At 60.6% G+C, this 16629-nt stretch overlaps 8 protein-coding genes across 8 annotated transcripts; 4 read left to right on the forward strand and 4 right to left on the reverse strand.

The window, feature by feature from the left end:
• Positions 1-52: 52 nt before the first annotated feature.
• Positions 53-2028, reverse strand: SDRG_01456 (serine/threonine protein kinase). Its single transcript, XM_008606981.1, has one exon. The coding sequence runs from the start codon at positions 1953-1955 to the stop codon at positions 105-107; it is 1851 nt and encodes a 616-aa protein (XP_008605203.1). The 5' UTR covers positions 1956-2028; the 3' UTR covers positions 53-104.
• A 1434-nt stretch (positions 2029-3462) lies between these two features.
• On the reverse strand, positions 3463-5093 carry SDRG_01457 (hypothetical protein). The gene is made up of 4 exons (XM_008606982.1): positions 4992-5093; positions 4341-4945; positions 4036-4290; positions 3463-3987 (listed from the first exon to the last, which is right to left on the reverse strand). The coding sequence occupies exons 1-4, from the start codon at positions 5064-5066 to the stop codon at positions 3525-3527; spliced, it is 1398 nt and encodes a 465-aa protein (XP_008605204.1). The 5' UTR covers positions 5067-5093; the 3' UTR covers positions 3463-3524.
• Positions 5094-5572: 479 nt separating this feature from the next.
• On the forward strand, positions 5573-6974 carry SDRG_01458 (hypothetical protein). Its single transcript, XM_008606983.1, has one exon. The coding sequence runs from the start codon at positions 5658-5660 to the stop codon at positions 6936-6938; it is 1281 nt and encodes a 426-aa protein (XP_008605205.1). The 5' UTR covers positions 5573-5657; the 3' UTR covers positions 6939-6974.
• Positions 6975-7050: 76 nt separating this feature from the next.
• On the forward strand, positions 7051-8037 carry SDRG_01459 (hypothetical protein). The gene is made up of 3 exons (XM_008606984.1): positions 7051-7375; positions 7418-7637; positions 7690-8037. Exons 1-3 carry the CDS (start codon positions 7063-7065, stop codon positions 7973-7975), a joined length of 819 nt encoding a protein of 272 aa, XP_008605206.1. The 5' UTR covers positions 7051-7062; the 3' UTR covers positions 7976-8037.
• Positions 8038-8042: 5 nt separating this feature from the next.
• SDRG_01460 (hypothetical protein) lies at positions 8043-11096 on the reverse strand (the record flags this gene model as incomplete). The annotated part of the gene is made up of 3 exons (XM_008606985.1): positions 8043-10774; positions 10822-10900; positions 10944-11096. 3 exons carry the CDS (start codon positions 11094-11096, stop codon positions 8043-8045), a joined length of 2964 nt encoding a protein of 987 aa, XP_008605207.1.
• A 1353-nt stretch (positions 11097-12449) lies between these two features.
• SDRG_01461 (hypothetical protein) lies at positions 12450-12680 on the forward strand (the record flags this gene model as incomplete). The annotated part of the gene is made up of 1 exon (XM_008606986.1): positions 12450-12680. The coding sequence occupies one exon, from the start codon at positions 12450-12452 to the stop codon at positions 12678-12680; it is 231 nt and encodes a 76-aa protein (XP_008605208.1).
• Positions 12681-14020: 1340 nt separating this feature from the next.
• Positions 14021-15769, forward strand: SDRG_01462 (glutamate decarboxylase). Its single transcript, XM_008606987.1, has 2 exons — positions 14021-14339; positions 14384-15769. The coding sequence occupies exons 1-2, from the start codon at positions 14178-14180 to the stop codon at positions 15683-15685; spliced, it is 1464 nt and encodes a 487-aa protein (XP_008605209.1). The 5' UTR covers positions 14021-14177; the 3' UTR covers positions 15686-15769.
• Positions 15770-16076: 307 nt separating this feature from the next.
• On the reverse strand, positions 16077-16601 carry SDRG_01463 (hypothetical protein; the record flags this gene model as incomplete). Its single annotated transcript, XM_008606988.1, has 3 exons — positions 16077-16087; positions 16140-16547; positions 16595-16601. 3 exons carry the CDS (start codon positions 16599-16601, stop codon positions 16077-16079), a joined length of 426 nt encoding a protein of 141 aa, XP_008605210.1.
• Positions 16602-16629: the final 28 nt, after the last annotated feature.

Here is a 16629-nt window from a genome sequence, read left to right on the forward strand (position 1 = left end):
TGCCGTGCCAACTAGGGCTAGGGTCTAAACGCTCGTGCTACCACCGCGAGGACACGAAGACAAAGGCAGTAATATGAGACATGAAGACATGGACTTTTTGACAACTAGATGGTAAATTCGCGTAGTGCGCGGCCCGAGAGCATCTCCCACTCTTCGTTTTGGCGCATCCACTCGAGTTCGCGGTAGAGGTTGAGGGCCATGGGCCGCGCCCGCGGGTCCCGCGCCAAGCACTCGGACGCCAAGAGACGCACGGCTTCCGGGCACGACGGCGACACGGCGGGTCGGAGGCCCTCGCTCAGAATCTTGTTGAGCACAACGAGTGGCGCGACGTGGAGGTCGCTGAAGACCGGTTCGTGCCGATCGAGCTCGACGAGAATGCACCCGAAAGCGTACAAGTCGGCTTCGCGCGTGACTGGCTCGCCATAGAGCACTTCGGGCGCCGTGTAAAACGCATCGTCTCGAGGGACATCTCGGCGGAGGCCGGTGACCGAGAGCTTGCAGTGCATCGAGTCTATGACAAGCACGTTCTTGGGCTTGAGGCCGCGATGCAGCACGTTGGCCTCTTCGTGGAGGTAGGCAAGTCCGCGAGCAATGTCGAGCGCCAGCAAGAGCTTGGTGCTCCACGGTGCGGCGCGGTGACGCTGGAGGAACGCCGGGAGGTCGCCTTGCGCCAAGTACTCGGTCACCGCGACGAGCGACGAGAGGTGCTGGTTGTCCCATGCAAAGCCGTGGAAGCGCACAATGTTGTGGTGCTGCAGCCGCGCCATGACGCGGATCTCTTCTGTAAATACATCCAATGATTCGGGCGACAAGGTCTTCTTGATCGCGACCGTCTCGGTGCCGAGGCGCCCGACACACACTTCGGCCGTCGCGGACCGAGAGAGCACGCGGTCGCAGACAACATCCTTGTACGAGAGACGCTTGGCGAGAAGCCGCGGATCGTGCTGGAACTGCGCCGAGGACGACGAAGAGGGCGCAGCGACGGGCGACGCTTCGATCGCATGGCTGCTCGTGAGGAGCTGCGTCGAGCGTGGGCCCCAGACGTGCGGTGACGCGGCAGAGTCTTTGGACGACCGGGCGGCGCGGCGTTGGAAGAGGCACCGAATGAGGTACAGGAGAAAGACGAGCCCAAAGACGCCGCCGATCGCAATGCCGACGAGCTGGACGGTCGGGTTGCTGGGTGACGCATGGTTGTTGGCATTGGTAGTCTCCGACGTGGGCTGTGGCAGCGACGCCTTGTATGCTGTGAGCCAGTCGTCCATGACCGCGCTGGGTGCAGGTAGACACCGATTCGTCGAGTCGGCGCGCTGGTTGCGCACTTCGCACGGGATCGTGAGGGCGCTGCGACCCGGCAGCGGACACGTGCCCCACGGCGCCTCGGGGTACCGGCCGTGCGGCTGTGTGTGGATCGCTGGCTTTGTCCAGCCAGCGTTTACGTCTTCGTGCTGAAAGACGCGCGGCTCGGGAATGTCATTAAGAGGTAGGTCGTCCTGCGCCAACTGGCTCGAGTGGCCGTCCGGAAAGCCGTTGAGGTCGATGGCGCACTTGGCCATGGCGTCCGAGAGCTTTCCGTCGCAGTTTTGCGATCGAAGCACGGTCGTATTGCTTGCGCTTTGACACTCGGTGCGGTTGTTGAGCGGCATATGGCCGTTGAGGAAGGTTGCAAAGTTGACAGCAATGTCGCCCATGGGGACACCGCTGCGGTCGCTCGTGCAGTTGGTGTAGACCTGTACATACGCGTCCGCGCCATCAGCAAAGCCAAGGACAAATCCGGCGTCCCAGATAAGCGCGCGCTGCAGAAGTGATGGCAACGACGCCCAACGCAGCCTGAGCGGCGAGAGCCGCTGGAGCACACTGGGCGGTGGTGGCAGCGCGAGCGGCGCCGGGTCGACGACACCAGCGTCATAGAGGGCTTGGTACCGGCCAACGTAGTTGGCGCTCTCTCTCCACTGCATCCGACTGCGTGGCGAGCCTGGTGTATACGGGTGTGGCTGTAATCGCCGCGGCTGGCCTCATGCGCGCTTGAGATATATCCGGTTGACATTGCACAACGGTGCTGGTCGTGCGCGTTTTGATTGGCTCCTCGTTTACATTGCCAATCAAACGAACCGACGGGTGCGACCATCGCATCTGATCGTGCTGGCAACAACCCGAGCTTCCTTGGCCACGGAGCGTTCGATGCAAGCAGGGGTACAAGAGAACACTAGAATACCGGTCCTGGCTACGACGATGCGACAGGCAAAGCTTCTCTAGTATATCTATTTGCTATAATTTTTAGTGGGTGCTCATAATATGAGCCAACACGGTCGGCGTTGGAGTAGCTACTGTCGCGTCGTACGTAAATCATTATTGGAGACTGCGAGGTAGAGTCCACTTCAAAAGACGTGGGCAAGGATTCTCGTCAAGTGTCTGTTTTCTTTTGCAAAACAGTCTCCGGTCCAAGGGCACGTGCAGCATGTCCTCGCACATCTCGTCGCCAATCGAACGTGTTGCATATATGAGGGAGGCCACAGTACACGATGGTGAGAGGCGGTCGCGGGCGATGTCTTCGGCGCATCCACATGGCGTTGCCTTCCTCCTCCTTCATTGCACAGGACGCATGACCCCTCTCGATGACGCACACAGAGTGTACAGTGCCGCTCAGCTCGAACCCTGCTCGTCTCCACACGACAAGCAGCGTTACGACGCTTGATTGCTCGCACACGGAAATCTGCAATTTGAGTTTATTTCACAGTCCGCTAGCAGCGATACCTCCAGAGCTTGGAGGGTAGCGCGCGGTGTCCGTCGGTGGCTCCCGTGAGCTTCCCCCTCTCCCGTGGTAAATATTGGTGAGATACGTTTGTTAAATATTCGGACTAGTCAATACGACAGCGATAGCCAACACGAGCTTTCAACGCAGCATGTCCACATGTGTCGCCGACTCGGCAACGAGCGCTGCCGGACAAGCTTGTGCGATGACAGGTGAAGTTCAAAGAGAAGGTCAACAACACTAAGCGTTGAGCCGGAGCCAAACCACATCGTAGCTGCCAGCACAATGGAGCCTGCAATGTAGCTTGGGAAGAAAGAGCGTCACAGCCTCCTGTGTGCCGCAAGTAAACCGTGGCATTCTCGGGTTGACGCAAGCCTCGTCAAACCCTTCGCTTGAGTTGTTGAGCATTTCGTGTCGTCGTGGCTGCTGAACGACAATGGTGGCCGTCCTCCGTGGTGTACATTTGGATCAGTCTGATGCGTTTCCATCCATTGGTGGCGATCTGATGAAGCTTCTGATGATCGCTGGTCAAAGGCAGATGTTGTTCTGGGCTACGAGTGTTTGTCCACCGGAGTGCTAGTGAGAACTCAGAGTGGAGCCCACGGTAGTGATCATCTCCGCCGTACGTCGGCAAGCCAAGGCCGATGCCAACGAGTGCAAGCTGCGCAACCATCGCCCGCGACTGCGAACACAGCAAACACCACGCGTCAAGCGTCAAGCAGAGCCATCGGTCGCTCAACCTGCTAGGAATACAACGCAGCTCTCGTTTGTTGATTTACTGAGCCGGTTTGTGCGCGACGAGCCAAGTGTCCTTGTTGGGTGATGGAAAATGCCACGAGTGCGTCAGCTGCTGCGACCGCTTCGAGTAGACGCTGGGTTCGTCAAACGAGAATTTCCCGTTGACCTTTTCGTAGTGCACCAAGTGGCGCTCCTTCCAGCGCTGAAAGTCGACGTTGGCAATCATCGAAAAGTGATGGTCGCGCATCTCGTCGTTCGAAACCACGAGCGTGCGGCCGCCGAGCTTGACGGCCGCGTAGAGCCAGTACCAGTCGTCGTTGTTGCCCGGGCGGCAGTTGAACATGACACCGTCGTCCTTCCAGCTCTGGACCATGGCCCGCAGCGCTTCGGGGACCTCGCGGTCTTTGGTCCGTCGCTTGTGGAGCACAATGAGCACCTTCTTGCCGAGCGCTTGGTACGCCTGCAGCACGCGCTGGATCTGCGTGTACTTGAAGCCGCCCCTGACGTTCATTCATAGTGAGGTTAGGACTTTTGAACCGGGTAAGTACCCTTCAAAGTTTTGGCTAAAGTAACCAATGTTGGCCGCGTCCAAAAGCACATCGAACGGCCCGTTTGCGTCAAGCCACTCCTTGAACGCAGCCCACTGCTCGGTGCGCTCGTCGTTGGTGCACACGAGGCCTTCGACCTTGGCCATGAGCGCCGCTTGCTTCTCGTCGCTGAGCTCAATCGACTGCAATTGGGCGCCTGTGATCGAGCACACGCCGTTCGGGTCAACCGTGCCCGTCGCACACGTGTACCCGTTGCTACATCGTCGTCGATGGTACGAGGTAGGAACAGTAGCGTGTGGCACTACCTCGTAAAGAAGGACTCGAGGACCACCTGCGTTTCGTTGGACGGCTCGAGGATCTCGTCCATGAAGATGGCCAAGATCTTGTAAAACATGGCAGCGTTCGACTCGACATGCGCCGCGCGGAGGAGCGCGGTAAACTCGATTTCAGTCACGTCCAATGCCTTGGACTTGATCGTCTCGTAGATGCGCCATGCGTCAGTAAGGCGCTTGGTCGACGCGTACTCGAGGAGCAGCGGCGAGAACGTCCGGAGCTTCGTGAGCACGTGCGCGGCTTCGACCTCGGCGAGCAGCGCTTCGGCGCGGTCCGTCGCGTGGTGCTTGGCGCAGAGACGCACGAGCGCGCTGTAGCAGGGCTCGTCCACTGGGTGCTTCTTGGAGGTCGCGCCGAGCCGTTCCTTCATGTGGTTGAGGACCGCGAACGCGTCGTCGAGGATGTTGGCCTCAGCTTGCCCGCAAAGGGTCAGAAGCATCTGGTAGATGTACGCCTGCATCTTGACGTCCTTCTCTTGCATCTCGCGAAAGATAGCGAGCGCTTCGACCACGTTGGCCGACTGCATGCACGCTTCCATGCGCTTGCGGTAGCCCATGAGCTCGAGTTCTTCCGGGCTCTACGCATGGGGCCATCGTCCTACCCATGTCACGAGGCAGATGTACCATGCGACGCATGCGCTTGTTCATCTTCTTGGCCGCGGCCTCGTCGTCGCGCGGGCGCTTGGCGTCGGTCGACATGGCGGCAACTTGAAACTTGGCACCAATCAGTTGATCATCCGGATAATGCGATCTCTCGCGCCGTATACGGATACGAAGCGAATAGTGTCATGTGGACACTAAATATGGACATCTGCTATCGCGAGGATCGCGTGCGTCGCGCAGTCGCCGAGCTCGGCGCGTTCGTTCGGCTGCGCAATGGCCACTTGGAGCCTGCGCCACCTCTGGCGCCTGCGCCACCTCTGGCGTCGGCGCCGGTGATAGTTGTGGCTTGCTGCATTTATTGAAGCTCTTCCGAGGTTGAGATAACCATATAGATCTGATTGTCGGCAAGAAAGGCAACAGATACCGAGGTAGCACCGTGCACATAGGTTTGAACGGGCTTTGCCAGCGGCGAGGTACCTGTCGTGGTGCGCGGACTGCGCTCGACACAAGGGCGATTGCATTGAAGCACGGGATGTTCGCAGAGTGGACGTGTGCGACATGCGGCGTGAGTCACACTATTGGTTGCTTCACACTAAAACCGGGCCGCGCGGTCGCCAGCGTAGTATTTTGGGAAGGGGACCGCGGCCAGCAAGCAACTCGACGCAGAAACGTGGCGAGAGCGATAGAATGGTGTCGACCAAGTGCCGCATCGTCGACTGCCCGCGCTTCAGCCAAGGCGGCGGTCTCTGCATCGGGCACGGAGGCGGCCGCGTGTGCAAGTTCGACGGCTGCGAAGCCAGCGCGCAAGCGCAAGGCTTCTGCTCCAAGCACGGTGGCAAGAAGCTCTGCAAGGAACCGGGCTGTCCCAACAAACGTGTTTTCCGCGGCTGCTGCAAGGCGCACGGCGGGAGCCGTACCTGTACACATCCAGGATGTACCAACAAGGACGTCGGCCGCGGCTTCTGCGTCTCGCACGGCGGCGGCACGAAGTGCGCGATGGCCGGCTGCGACAAGGTCGAGCGCGGTGGCGGCTATTGCAAAGCCCACGGCGGTGGGAAGCGCTGCTCGAGAGAAGAGTGCAATGCGTGGGCGCCGCATGGCGGCTTGTGCCCGACACACAAGTACGAGCCGCCGCCACCCCCCGCGCCGACGCCCGAGCCGCTCCGGTTTCTCTGCCAATACAACAAGTGTCCAAAGATCGACCTCGGAAATGGCTTTTGCAAGGAGCACGGCGGGAAGCGCCAGTGCATGCGCGAAGGCTGCAACAAGGCACAACAATCGAAAAAACTCTGTCGCGAACACGGCGGCAGTCGCCTCTGCACGGTGGACGGATGCACGAAGACGGCGCAGTACCTCCAGCTCTGCAAGGGCCACGGCGGCAAGCGCAAGTGCACCATCGAGGGCTGTGAGAACGCTGTGAAAACGGCCGGGCATTGCATTCGCCACGGTGGCGGCACCAAATGCCACACGGACGGCTGCAAGGGCGTCGACCGAGGCGGCGGCCACTGCAAAGCCCACGGCGGTGGCAAGAAGTGTGGCAACACCGAGTGCCGCAAGTGGGTGCTCGGGGGTGGCTTCTGTCCGGACCACGTCCCGGGAGTGGCTCCGTCGCCGGTGCCGGCGCGCCACATCAAAGTACCCACCAAGCACATTTCCAAGTCGCAGCGCCCGCACTTGCCTCCACAACAGCAGCAGCAGCACACCCTGCTCTCTACTCACGACGTCGAGCCGTACTCTCACCACCATGCAGCCATGTACAATCCGCACCACCACCACACACAAGCCCCCTCGTATCCCCAGCCGCGACCGCAGCAGCTACCCCGTCACCACCACCATACGCACATCGCGGCGCCGCCCTTGCACGCCGAGGTGATGACGTATTCGATGCACTCGTACGCGCCGAGCTACCCACCACCGATGCAGCAGCTCGCATACCAGACGTACCTCGACAACCTGCACATAATCTAGTAGTCGTAATGTCAGCGTCTGTGTTGTCTCTTCTACCGACTTTGCCGTTGCCGTTACACCCGTCAACGCACATCAAAATTGAGCCAATCATCGGCGTCCAAAACGATCTTGCCAGTCTCAAAACATGAATTCGAAGGCGAATACCACCGCCATGGAGACCGTCGCGGACATCGGCATCGTCGGCGGCGGCGTCCTCCCGTATGTGCCCCAGTACATCTACATGGCTCGGTACAGCGACACCTCGGGCTTTTCGTCGATGGTGTGCTTGATCTTACTGGCCGCCAACATGACGCGCGTCTGCTTTTACGTGCGGTCGCCGTTTGAAGCGACGCTCCTCGTGCAGAGCGTCGTTATGATGGCCGCGCAGCTCCTCATGCTCGAGCTCGTCGTCCGCAAAGGCCGACGACCCACGACGGACCCGCCGCTTCGTCTCGTCCGTACGTGAAAACCACTCGTTCTGTCGACTCATGTTATACTAGACTGGAGCCGCCATGCGTTTTGGAAATGGAGCTACTTTTCCGACTACCTCGGTGCGCTCAGTCTCTTGACGTGTCTGGCGTACGTCCTGTTTGTGTCGCTCTTCCCGAGCAGCGACGAGTACACGCAGCTCGTCGGCATCGTCGCACTCGGCACCGAGGCGTGTCTCGGCCTCCCCCAAGTCCACAAAAACCACAAGCGCCGGTCCACAGACGGCGTCAGGTACTTCGTTCCGGCTCGTATCGAGTAGTAAGACTTGAGAGCTGTGGAATAGCTACACGATGGTCGTGGGGTGGGCATTTGGCGACGTCTTCAAGACCATGTACGCCCTCCACACGTCCAGTCCGCTGCAGTTTGTGCTCTGCGGCGCGACCCAGACGCTCGTCGACGGCGTCTTGGTGCTGCAGATACTCTGCTTTGCCCGGCATGCCCGCTTTCGCCTTAACGACGTTGCGTATGCGCCGATCAAGGGCCTTGCCAAGGAAGAGACGCTCCAAGACAAGGGCACCGAGAGCTCGAGCACCGGGCGCCGACAGAGCACGACGATCACACCGCTGTAACAAGCTCTTCATTAACATTAGATATCCTTCCACGAGGTGCCCGTGGTCGTCGTTGTGTCTATGTACCCTACTTCTTCAACTGCTTGACAATCTTCTGCCGGCGGCCCGACGAGAGCTTGGGGGCCTGGAGGAACGGCGTGTGCAGCTGGTTGCCACCGGCGTCGTCGTGGCTCGACTCGCCGTACGACTGGAGCGCCGACGGCTGGCGCACGAGCAGCTTCTCGTTGGTCGGCTGCGGCCGCGGCGCGTCGTGCTGGACCGGCGCCTGCTGGTACGACTGCTGCGGCGGTTGCTGGTACGACTGTTGCGGCGGTTGCTGGTACGACTGCGGTTGCTGGTACGACCGCTGTGATTCGTACTGCGGCGGCGCTTGCTGGTACGACCGCGACGCTTCCTGTGGCGGCGGCGACGACGTCTTTTGCGTCTGGAAGCGCAACACAATCGGCTTGGGGAGCGTCTTGAGCTGGTCCATAATGTCATTGAACGTGCACTTGCTCGTGTGGCAGCTGTGGCCGTTGATCGCGCGCAGCTGGTCGCCCGCGACGCTCGGCGGGAGGTGCGCGGCGCAGCCGACGCCCGTGACACGCGTAATGTACGGGTACTCGCTCTTGTCGTCCGCGCCGTGGAGCGAGAGGCCGAGCGAGCCCTCGGCCCAGTTGAGGTCGTAGTACTGACGGCTCGACGACGAGCCCGACGCACCGCGCGGAAGCGAGGCTGGCGGCTGCATGCTCGGTGTCGGCGCACTCGTCGTCGTTTGCACGGGCATCGACGCGCTCGGCGCCGCGCGGAGCGTGTTGACACCGCCGCTGTTGCTCGACGAGCTCGACCGGTGGATGTTGTCGGCCTTAAAGTGCAGCGTCACGGGCCGCGGCACCTTCTTGAGGTACGCGACAATGCGCGTGTACTCCATCTGGCGCACGTCGATCGTGTTGATATGCGTCATCTCGTCGCCAATGCAGTCGTCCGTGAGGTGCCCCGCGGCGCCGGTGCCGTTGGTGCGCTTGATGTACGCGCCGGTTTCGTGCGGAATTGCATCGATCGTCAAGCCGAGCGGGCCGTCCGGGCCCCACACGATCGTGTACGTCCCCGCGTCCGCCGGTTGCGGCACATCAATGTCCACTTCGACCTCGGCTTTGGGCTTCTTGACCGGCTCCGGGGCCGGCTTGGACTTGGGCTTGCGCTCGACGACGACGTCGGGCGCCGGCACCGGCAATGGCAGCAGCATCGAGCCGTTGGCCGTGCCTTGGGCCGATGTGAACTGCATAAAGATGGGCTTGGGCAGCGTCTTGAGGAGGTCCACAATGTCTTCGAACGTCAGGACTGTCGTCGACTTGCCCTGGACGCTCGTGAGGTAGTCGCCCACCTGCGCGTACTCGACGCCCGGCGACGTGCCCTTGCCCGTGACCCGCTTGATGACGGGCAGGTCGCCGGGCTGGAGGCCCGGAATGATCGTGAGGCCGAGCGGGCCTTCGCGCCAGTCGACTTGGTACGTCGTGCCAGGCGCCAGGCCGCGCGAGCTCACGGGCACTTCGGGTTGCTTGGCCTTGGCGGGCGGCGCGTCGCCCTTGGGCCGCGTGGGGACACCGCCGACACCGCGGAACGTGAGCTTTGCGGGCAGCTGGACCTTCTTGAGCACCGACATGGTGAGCGCGCACCCGAGCGAGACTGTGTCGATGTTGTTGATGGCGCAGAGCACGTCGCCGATCGCAATGTTTTCCTTGACCGCGACCGAGCCGGGCTTCTTGGTGAGGCGATGGACAATCGGCAGTGCCTCGGGCGACCCGTCGTCCTTGAGCGTCAGCCCCAAGGGCCCGTTGCCCCAGCGCACCGTGTACTCGCGGATCGCTCGGTTGTCCGGGTCGGCGCTGCCAAACTTCATGATGAGCGGGTTGCCGTTCTCGGACAAAATCTCTTCCATCTCGGCCTCCGACATGGCGACGCCCGTGAGGAGCTGGCCGTTCACCGACAAAAGCACGTCGCCAAGGATGATGTGCGAAAATGACTCGTCGGCGTCGACCTCGGCCAGCTGGTTCCATGTGCCGTCTGGGCCGGCGCAGAAGCGCATTTGCGGACGAAAGTCAAGCTTCCAGACCACAATCTTGAGCGAGAGAAACGCAGCGCACTTGTTGTTCCACGTTGGCGGCGTCGCAGGGTCGGCAGCAGCGACGGGGACGACCGCGGTCGTCGGCTGTACCGGGTCGACGTCGATGCTGCGCTGTGATCGCATAGGCTTGTCTGGCGACGACCGCGACGAGGACCCCTTGTCTCGCGATGAGCCACTGCTCTCTTGGCGCGCCATGGGGGCTGGCGGTGCCCGCTTCCCGGGGTCTTCTTCGACGACGGCCGAGAGGCTTCGACTGAGCGATCCTTGCGAGATGCTGTTTTTTCGGGACCGGCTGCTGGAGCTGCCCGTGAAGAGATGGCCCATTTCCTTCTGGAGTCGAATCTTGACCTCCATCGCGATCCGGTTCATGTCGGCGTCGGTCCACGAGGCGTTCGAGAGCACCATCTGCGACTCGATGGCTTGGGCAATGCGGTTCTCCTCTTGCTTCTTCAGTCGACGCATGATCTTTTCTTCGATGCGGCGCTCAATGTCCGAGTCGACTCGAAGGCGCTTGTCGCTGCCGCCCTTCTTGCCACCGCCGCCGCCACCGCCGCCGGCACTGCTGCTGCTCGATTGTTGTTTGCTGAGCGTCTTGCCATTTTTGCCACCACCACGCGCAGGCTGCGGCGGTTCGTCTTCTTCGCTCGACTCGTCTGAGGAGTCGTAGTACGACTCGTCACTGGAGCTGCCGTCCGCTACAGTGTAAATGAGTCTTGTGGCCCACCGCGCGCAGGGTACGTACATTCGTCGTCGTTAAACTTGGAGCAGCGCAGGTTTCTGCACCGCAGGCGATGTGAGGAAGCATGGTATGTCATGCACTCCTACGTGCCATGAGGCCAAGCGTCCATCGCCGCTGCCACGTACCCGGGAGCAATAGTACACTTCTCCGCAGCCGCTCGAGCACGGGATCGTCGCGCCCGGCGCGCCGCAGTTGCCGCACGGCTCGCTGGCCTGCAGCGCCTTGAGCAGCATGTCGTCGTCGTCGTCGTCGTAGTTGGCTCCACCATAGCGTGACATGATCAGCCTCTTCCTCGCCCGTGGCCGTCTCCGGGCTGTTTCCCCAAGAAAGAAAATATATCTCTACAAATGTATTCACCAATGACGACAGGGCCGACGCCGCTGATTGGCTTAAAGTCCTGCGCCAATCGCAGTCGTCCAGGCATTAGTTTCGGAGCGTGTTGCGCGGCGTTAGTCTCCCCTCCTTCGCCTTTGCTCGACTATAGAGCATACAACCGCGCAGTGTAACGGTTCAGTGCATATTGGTAATGCTTTTGGGAAACTAACCCACCTCCACCTCAATACGATCCAAATCCATTGTTGCCTATTTGACTTGCGTCAGGGACCGCACGAGGTGTATTTTTTTTCGCGCGCAGCGAATAGACCTGCGCGAAGGCTGATCGCAGTGTATTTTTAAACCACGTGAGAAACGACAGTGAGTAATGCGGGAAATTGCGCTCGTCGACACAGCGAAGCCGCCATCTTCCCACTTTTGGCTGCGACGCCGCCGGCGAGGAGCCAGCGTTACGCCCGTTCGACACCACATATCTATCGCTCCAAGCAGAGTGGCGCCATGCAAAAGAAGGCTCCTCGTCGCGACCACGACTCGCCAAAGCGAATAAGCTATAAGAACGCGACACACGTATTCGCAGCGATACGAATGTAGGACATGTATGAGCGAGCCAAACATCCAGCGGATTATGCAAGGCGATCGAAGATGCGACACTGACAATCGGCAGTCTTGAACTGAATTGCCGCAGTCTGTGCCAAGTTGCGCGTCAGAGGGTGCGGATCGAGATGAGCCACCCATCCTCGTTCAGCACTGCCAGCAGGCCGCGCACGGCCAATGAGCAACATTGCAGGCGGAAGGCGACCGCTGGCGAGATGATTTACGCCCAGGCACGACGCTGGTCGGCGATCCCATGCGATGTGCGAGGTGGCGCAAGCGGGACAAGCGCCGCGCAGGGTACACAGCTCGCAGGTACACGGCCTTGGCGCTAGTTGAGCACGAACAATGGCCGTTGGAGCCAAAACGCTGGCTCGAATGCGCAGTGACGATCTAGCACCGCAAGCGCCCACCGCAATTCTAGCCCACTGCATTGGAACGTGTCACGGGCAGCTGGCAGCCTCGAGACAGCGTCCACCAATCTGCTCGGACGATTCTATCGCTGCTCCTCGTCACAACCCTCGGCACGCCAGAGATGTGCTTGGCTGTGGTTTCCACCGTCATCCTTCTGGTACGCGGCGCGTTCTAGAACTTCTCCGATGCCAATCACATTCTGGAATGTGGAATCAACGTCTGCACACACTATTTGTACCGCATCCGAATGTGTCATCCGGATGTTCCCGTATCCGGCACAATATCCTGCGACGATGACCGAGGCGCTTGCCGGCGTCCGCGCTGTCCTGAGCTGTGTCATCGCCCATCAAGACGCCACGTCATTCCCTGCTGCGTGCTTTGAAGAGCGCCATTCAGGTATGCGCTGGGGCTCCGAAGTGGAAGCTCTCACGATCGCCAAGATGGCTACGCCATGCGAGTACTCCATGGCGCGGGTCCAGATTCGCCGGCGGCGCATCGATTGCACAACGTACCTCGCCGCTTGAAGACACTGTGCATGACGAAGCTGCGCATAGCTCATCGAGTTTGGCGTCTCGGAATGCCTCGAGCGGCAGTGCCTGGATGCGCTGACGTTCACGATGTACGACGCCGCGAGAGGCAGCCTGCGGCGGCTTGTGCTCCGTTTTACCTACACCGCGAGTGGTGGGTTGTCGCCAACGCCGCTTGTACGGTCATGGCCTTCGTAGGCATGTCGGCTTCGCCACTCGCGCCGATACTCAAGCAGTGCGCGCTGCTGCTAGAAACGGTGCGACTGCCACGAGATTCGCATCTCATTGCGAGTAGCTTCCACGAAACCCAGCCCCTTCCTTTCTCCAGCTCACGCTGCGTCCCGGTACATGCATCGATCCCACTGCACCTAGTAAAGAAAACGTCCACGGACGCCATAGAGCGGCTTCCCTACCCAAGTTGGAAGCCTGCGTACTATGTGCCGCCGTCGGCGCTGCCATCAGACGCCCCATCGCTCGTCAACTTGCCGTTCGGGACGCTGCAGACATTGGACGGGGTGCGCATGCAGTGCCTGCTCCAAGCAACCACCACTGCTTCGCCCGCGACCGTGCCTGCCTTTGACGCGTACTTCGACCTCCCGGCTACTCCATGCAGGGCAGAGGCATCGACGGCGAGACCCTTCCTCGTCATCCAAAGTGGCGACGACGCCCTTTGCTTGGCGGCACCCAAGTCTGTCCGGCCCACGTCGTCGTGCGTCGCGCAGCCTTTGCATCAGCGAGCGGTCACGAGCAAGCCATTGGCAGCCGAAGCCGCCGAAAGTATCCTGCAGAGATTGCCACTTGGGTAGCGCCGGGGATGCGCAGGGTTCCTTCGTTAAGGAAGCGACAAGCACCTAATGCAGTCATCGATATGAACCAGGGTGGGAAGCAGAGCCAAGGAGCTTGGCGGGCGCAAGCGACATGCCCATCCAACGCTGGCAAAGACCAGACGAAGATTCGCATTCCGTGATTGGCTGCTGCCTGCGACAAGATCTTCAACGTCGGCGGTGTTTTAAACACAGGGCAAGGATACCAACACGCCCCTTACGACTGATACCCGTGTCTTTGGCCGCTCACGGTTCTTGCTGCGCGATGGCGCAAGCACTCTGCGTTATCCCAGCTACTCGATGGAGCCATGACGTTGCAGCCTGCGTAGATCCAGGGACGCTTCCGTGGCGATGGCATCGAACCGCCTACTTCAAACCGGGTCGGCACTTTTACCGAGAGCTTTGGTTCGGATCGTCAAGCGTATCGGTCCTTCTTGCCTTGGCGATGACGTGTCGCAGTGTGGATTGCCCGTCGTTCGGGGTCGGGCCAGGCAATAATTCCGTGGGGTCGGGTGACGCGGCGCCCGGTGTCAGCGCGACGTAAAGTTGGGTGCGCGCAGTGTGTTTAAAACGCGTCACCAAGCTCGTCACGCCAACACAGAAACACGCGTCCGGCCGACCAAGAACCAAGATCGCACGGGACACACAACCTAATTCACCTCATTCGAGCATGATCCAAGACCACAACGAAGCCGACTGCCCCGTGTACGCGCACCCGGCCTGCGCCCGCGACTGCCCCACCGACACCTTTCCCGAAGAGGCCATGCCGGCCAACGTGGCGTACCAGCTCATCTTCGACGAGCTTGCGCTCGACGGCAACCCGAGCATGAACGTACGTCCACCTATGGATCGATCGAGGCTCATGCACGCTGGTAGTTGGCGTCGTTTGTGACGACGTACATGGAGCCCGAGGCCGAGCAGCTCATGCTCGCGGGGCTCAAGAAGAATTACATTGACATGGACCAGTACCCGCAGACGGCCGAGATCCACAACCGGTGCGTGGCCATTCTCTCCAATCTCTTCAACGCGCCTGGTGTGCCCACGGGCACGGGCTGCGTCGGCTCCTCCGAGGCCATCATGCTCGCGGGTCTCGCGATGAAGCGCAAGTGGCGCGACCGCCGCCTCGCCGCGGGCCTCCCCGCCGACAAGCCCAACATGGTCTTTGGCTCCAACGTCCAAGTGTGCTGGCACAAGATGTGCAAGTACTTTGAGATCGAGCCGCGCGAAGCCGACGTCTCGCCGGACGAGCTCGTCTTGACGGCCGAGCGCGCGCGCGGGCTCATTGACGAAAACACGATTGGTATCTGCGCGATCCTCGGGAGCACGTTCAACGGCGAATTCGAGAACGTCCAGGCCATCCACACGATGGCCGAGCAGCTCAACGAGCTCCACGGCTGGGAGCTCGGTATCCACGTCGACGCGGCGTCCGGCGGGTTCATTGCGCCCTTCTTGCACCCCGAGCTCGTCTGGGACTTTCGCCTGCCGCTCGTCAAGTCGATCAACGTCAGCGGGCACAAGTTTGGCCTCGTGTACGCCGGTATGGGCTGGGCGCTGTGGCGCGAGCCCGAGGACCTCCCGGACGACTTGGTCTTCCACGTCAACTACCTCGGCGGCGACCAAGCGTCGTTTACGCTCAACTTTTCAAAGGGCGCGAGCAACGTCATTGCGCAGTACTACAACATTGTGCGTCTCGGGCGCGACGGGTACCGCGAGATTTTGCTCCGGACCATGCACAACGCCGAGTACCTCCGCGAGCGCCTCGTGGCGACCGGGCACTTTGCCATCGTCGACAAGGCGCACATGCCGCTCGTGGCGTTCTGCCTCAACGAAGAAGAGGGCAAGAAGCCGTTCTCGTGCTTTGACATCCAGGACAAGCTCCGGTCGCGCGGCTGGATCGTGCCCGCGTACACGTGCTCGAAGGGCGCCGAGTCGCTCGTCATCATGCGCGTCGTCGTCAAGCAGAACTTTACCAAGTCGATGGCCGACATGCTCGTCAAGGACATTGTGAAAGCGATCGAGTTTCTCGAGGCCCACTCGCAGCTGGTCGAGGTCGCCAAGCAGGCCGCGACGTCCGACGACGAGGGCGAGGTCAAGATCAGCATTGACGCGTTCGTCTTTGCGCTCGGCCACACCCTCGAGCACCGCAAGTCGGGCGTCCAGACCCAAGGCGTGTGCTAAGACGCTCTTCGATGCCTAGGTCTGGGAAGGTGAAGACGAGTAGTTGCGTTTTGAGAAAATATACGTCTGTGTACACAACTGACATTGGCGCGTGGCTCAGCAGTGGAGACGAATGTACTAGTCCAAGATGCAACTTTGGGCTCGTATCGACAGGGAAAAGCTTAAGGACACGAGATACGTTTTGCTGCATGTGAGAATGCTCCTGGTGGCGCTTGTAGAGACCGAAGCGTTGAAGAGCCCGCCAACGATTTGTTGAATTTGCCTCCTGACGAGCAAAGGTGGAGTCATATTGTACTAGGAGAGGACCTCCAGAAGAGGCAGTTGGAGCCGCAGCATATCCGAATCGAGTGTGAGTAGAATGTCGCACTCGTACTCCAGACTGCGAAACCAATTATGTCACGGCTGGGATGCTCAAGTGTCCAACAAAGAACGACAAAGAGAAAATGCACTCGACTTGGTGTGCTTGGACAATCCCAAAGGGCCCGGCAGTGGCCGGCAACGTCTTGCTCTGCATGTTGTGCGAGAGGTTGAACATCGCCTTGGAGCCGCAAAGCCATGGTCAATGCGGCCTTGGTTCTCGTGTTCATTGTAGCGGCGATGCGCTGGATGCTGCGCTTGTGTGCGGCGGCCCAGTCGGTGAGGTGCTCAAAGTTGAAGAGCATGTTGCGTCCGAACGTGGCGGCGCTGAGCGTGAACGTCTTGGTGCTCTGGAACGAGGCCCGAGTGGCGAAGCCGACTGCAGAGCAAAAGTCCTCAACCGACTCGATGCCCGACGCGCGCATCTTGTCGCCGACGACGAGGCGAATGCGCTCGATGGCGAGGCTGGCGGTCGGGTTCTTGCATGTGATCAGCTTGGGCGCAGCTGGCGAGGAGCTTGGTGAACTCTTACTTGAACCGCCGCCTTCGGACGCAACATGCTCTTCAACTTTGAGCACCTCACCGAC

The sequence above is a fragment of the Saprolegnia diclina genome, assembly GCF_000281045.1.
Source record: "Saprolegnia diclina VS20 unplaced genomic scaffold supercont1.3, whole genome shotgun sequence".
Classification (NCBI taxonomy): domain Eukaryota; phylum Oomycota; class Saprolegniomycetes; order Saprolegniales; family Saprolegniaceae; genus Saprolegnia; species Saprolegnia diclina.

Coding starts and splice junctions, on each gene's coding strand:
- SDRG_01457 (XM_008606982.1), bottom strand. CDS start 5,066: ATGTCGACCGACGCCAAGCGCCCGCGCGACGACGAGGCCGCGGCCAAG. Junction 4,946..4,991: donor ACAAGCGCATGCGTCGCATG/GTACATCTGCCT, acceptor CCCCATGCGTAG/AGCCCGGAAGAACTCGAGCT. Junction 4,291..4,340: donor CTCGAGTCCTTCTTTACGAG/GTAGTGCCACAC, acceptor ACGACGATGTAG/CAACGGGTACACGTGTGCGA.
- SDRG_01456 (XM_008606981.1), bottom strand. CDS start 1,955: ATGCAGTGGAGAGAGAGCGCCAACTACGTTGGCCGGTACCAAGCCCTC.
- SDRG_01462 (XM_008606987.1), top strand. CDS start 14,178: ATGATCCAAGACCACAACGAAGCCGACTGCCCCGTGTACGCGCACCCG. Junction 14,340..14,383: donor ACGGCAACCCGAGCATGAAC/GTACGTCCACCT, acceptor GCACGCTGGTAG/TTGGCGTCGTTTGTGACGAC.
- SDRG_01458 (XM_008606983.1), top strand. CDS start 5,658: ATGGTGTCGACCAAGTGCCGCATCGTCGACTGCCCGCGCTTCAGCCAA.
- SDRG_01459 (XM_008606984.1), top strand. CDS start 7,063: ATGAATTCGAAGGCGAATACCACCGCCATGGAGACCGTCGCGGACATC. Junction 7,376..7,417: donor CCCGCCGCTTCGTCTCGTCC/GTACGTGAAAAC, acceptor ATGTTATACTAG/ACTGGAGCCGCCATGCGTTT. Junction 7,638..7,689: donor CGGTCCACAGACGGCGTCAG/GTACTTCGTTCC, acceptor GCTGTGGAATAG/CTACACGATGGTCGTGGGGT.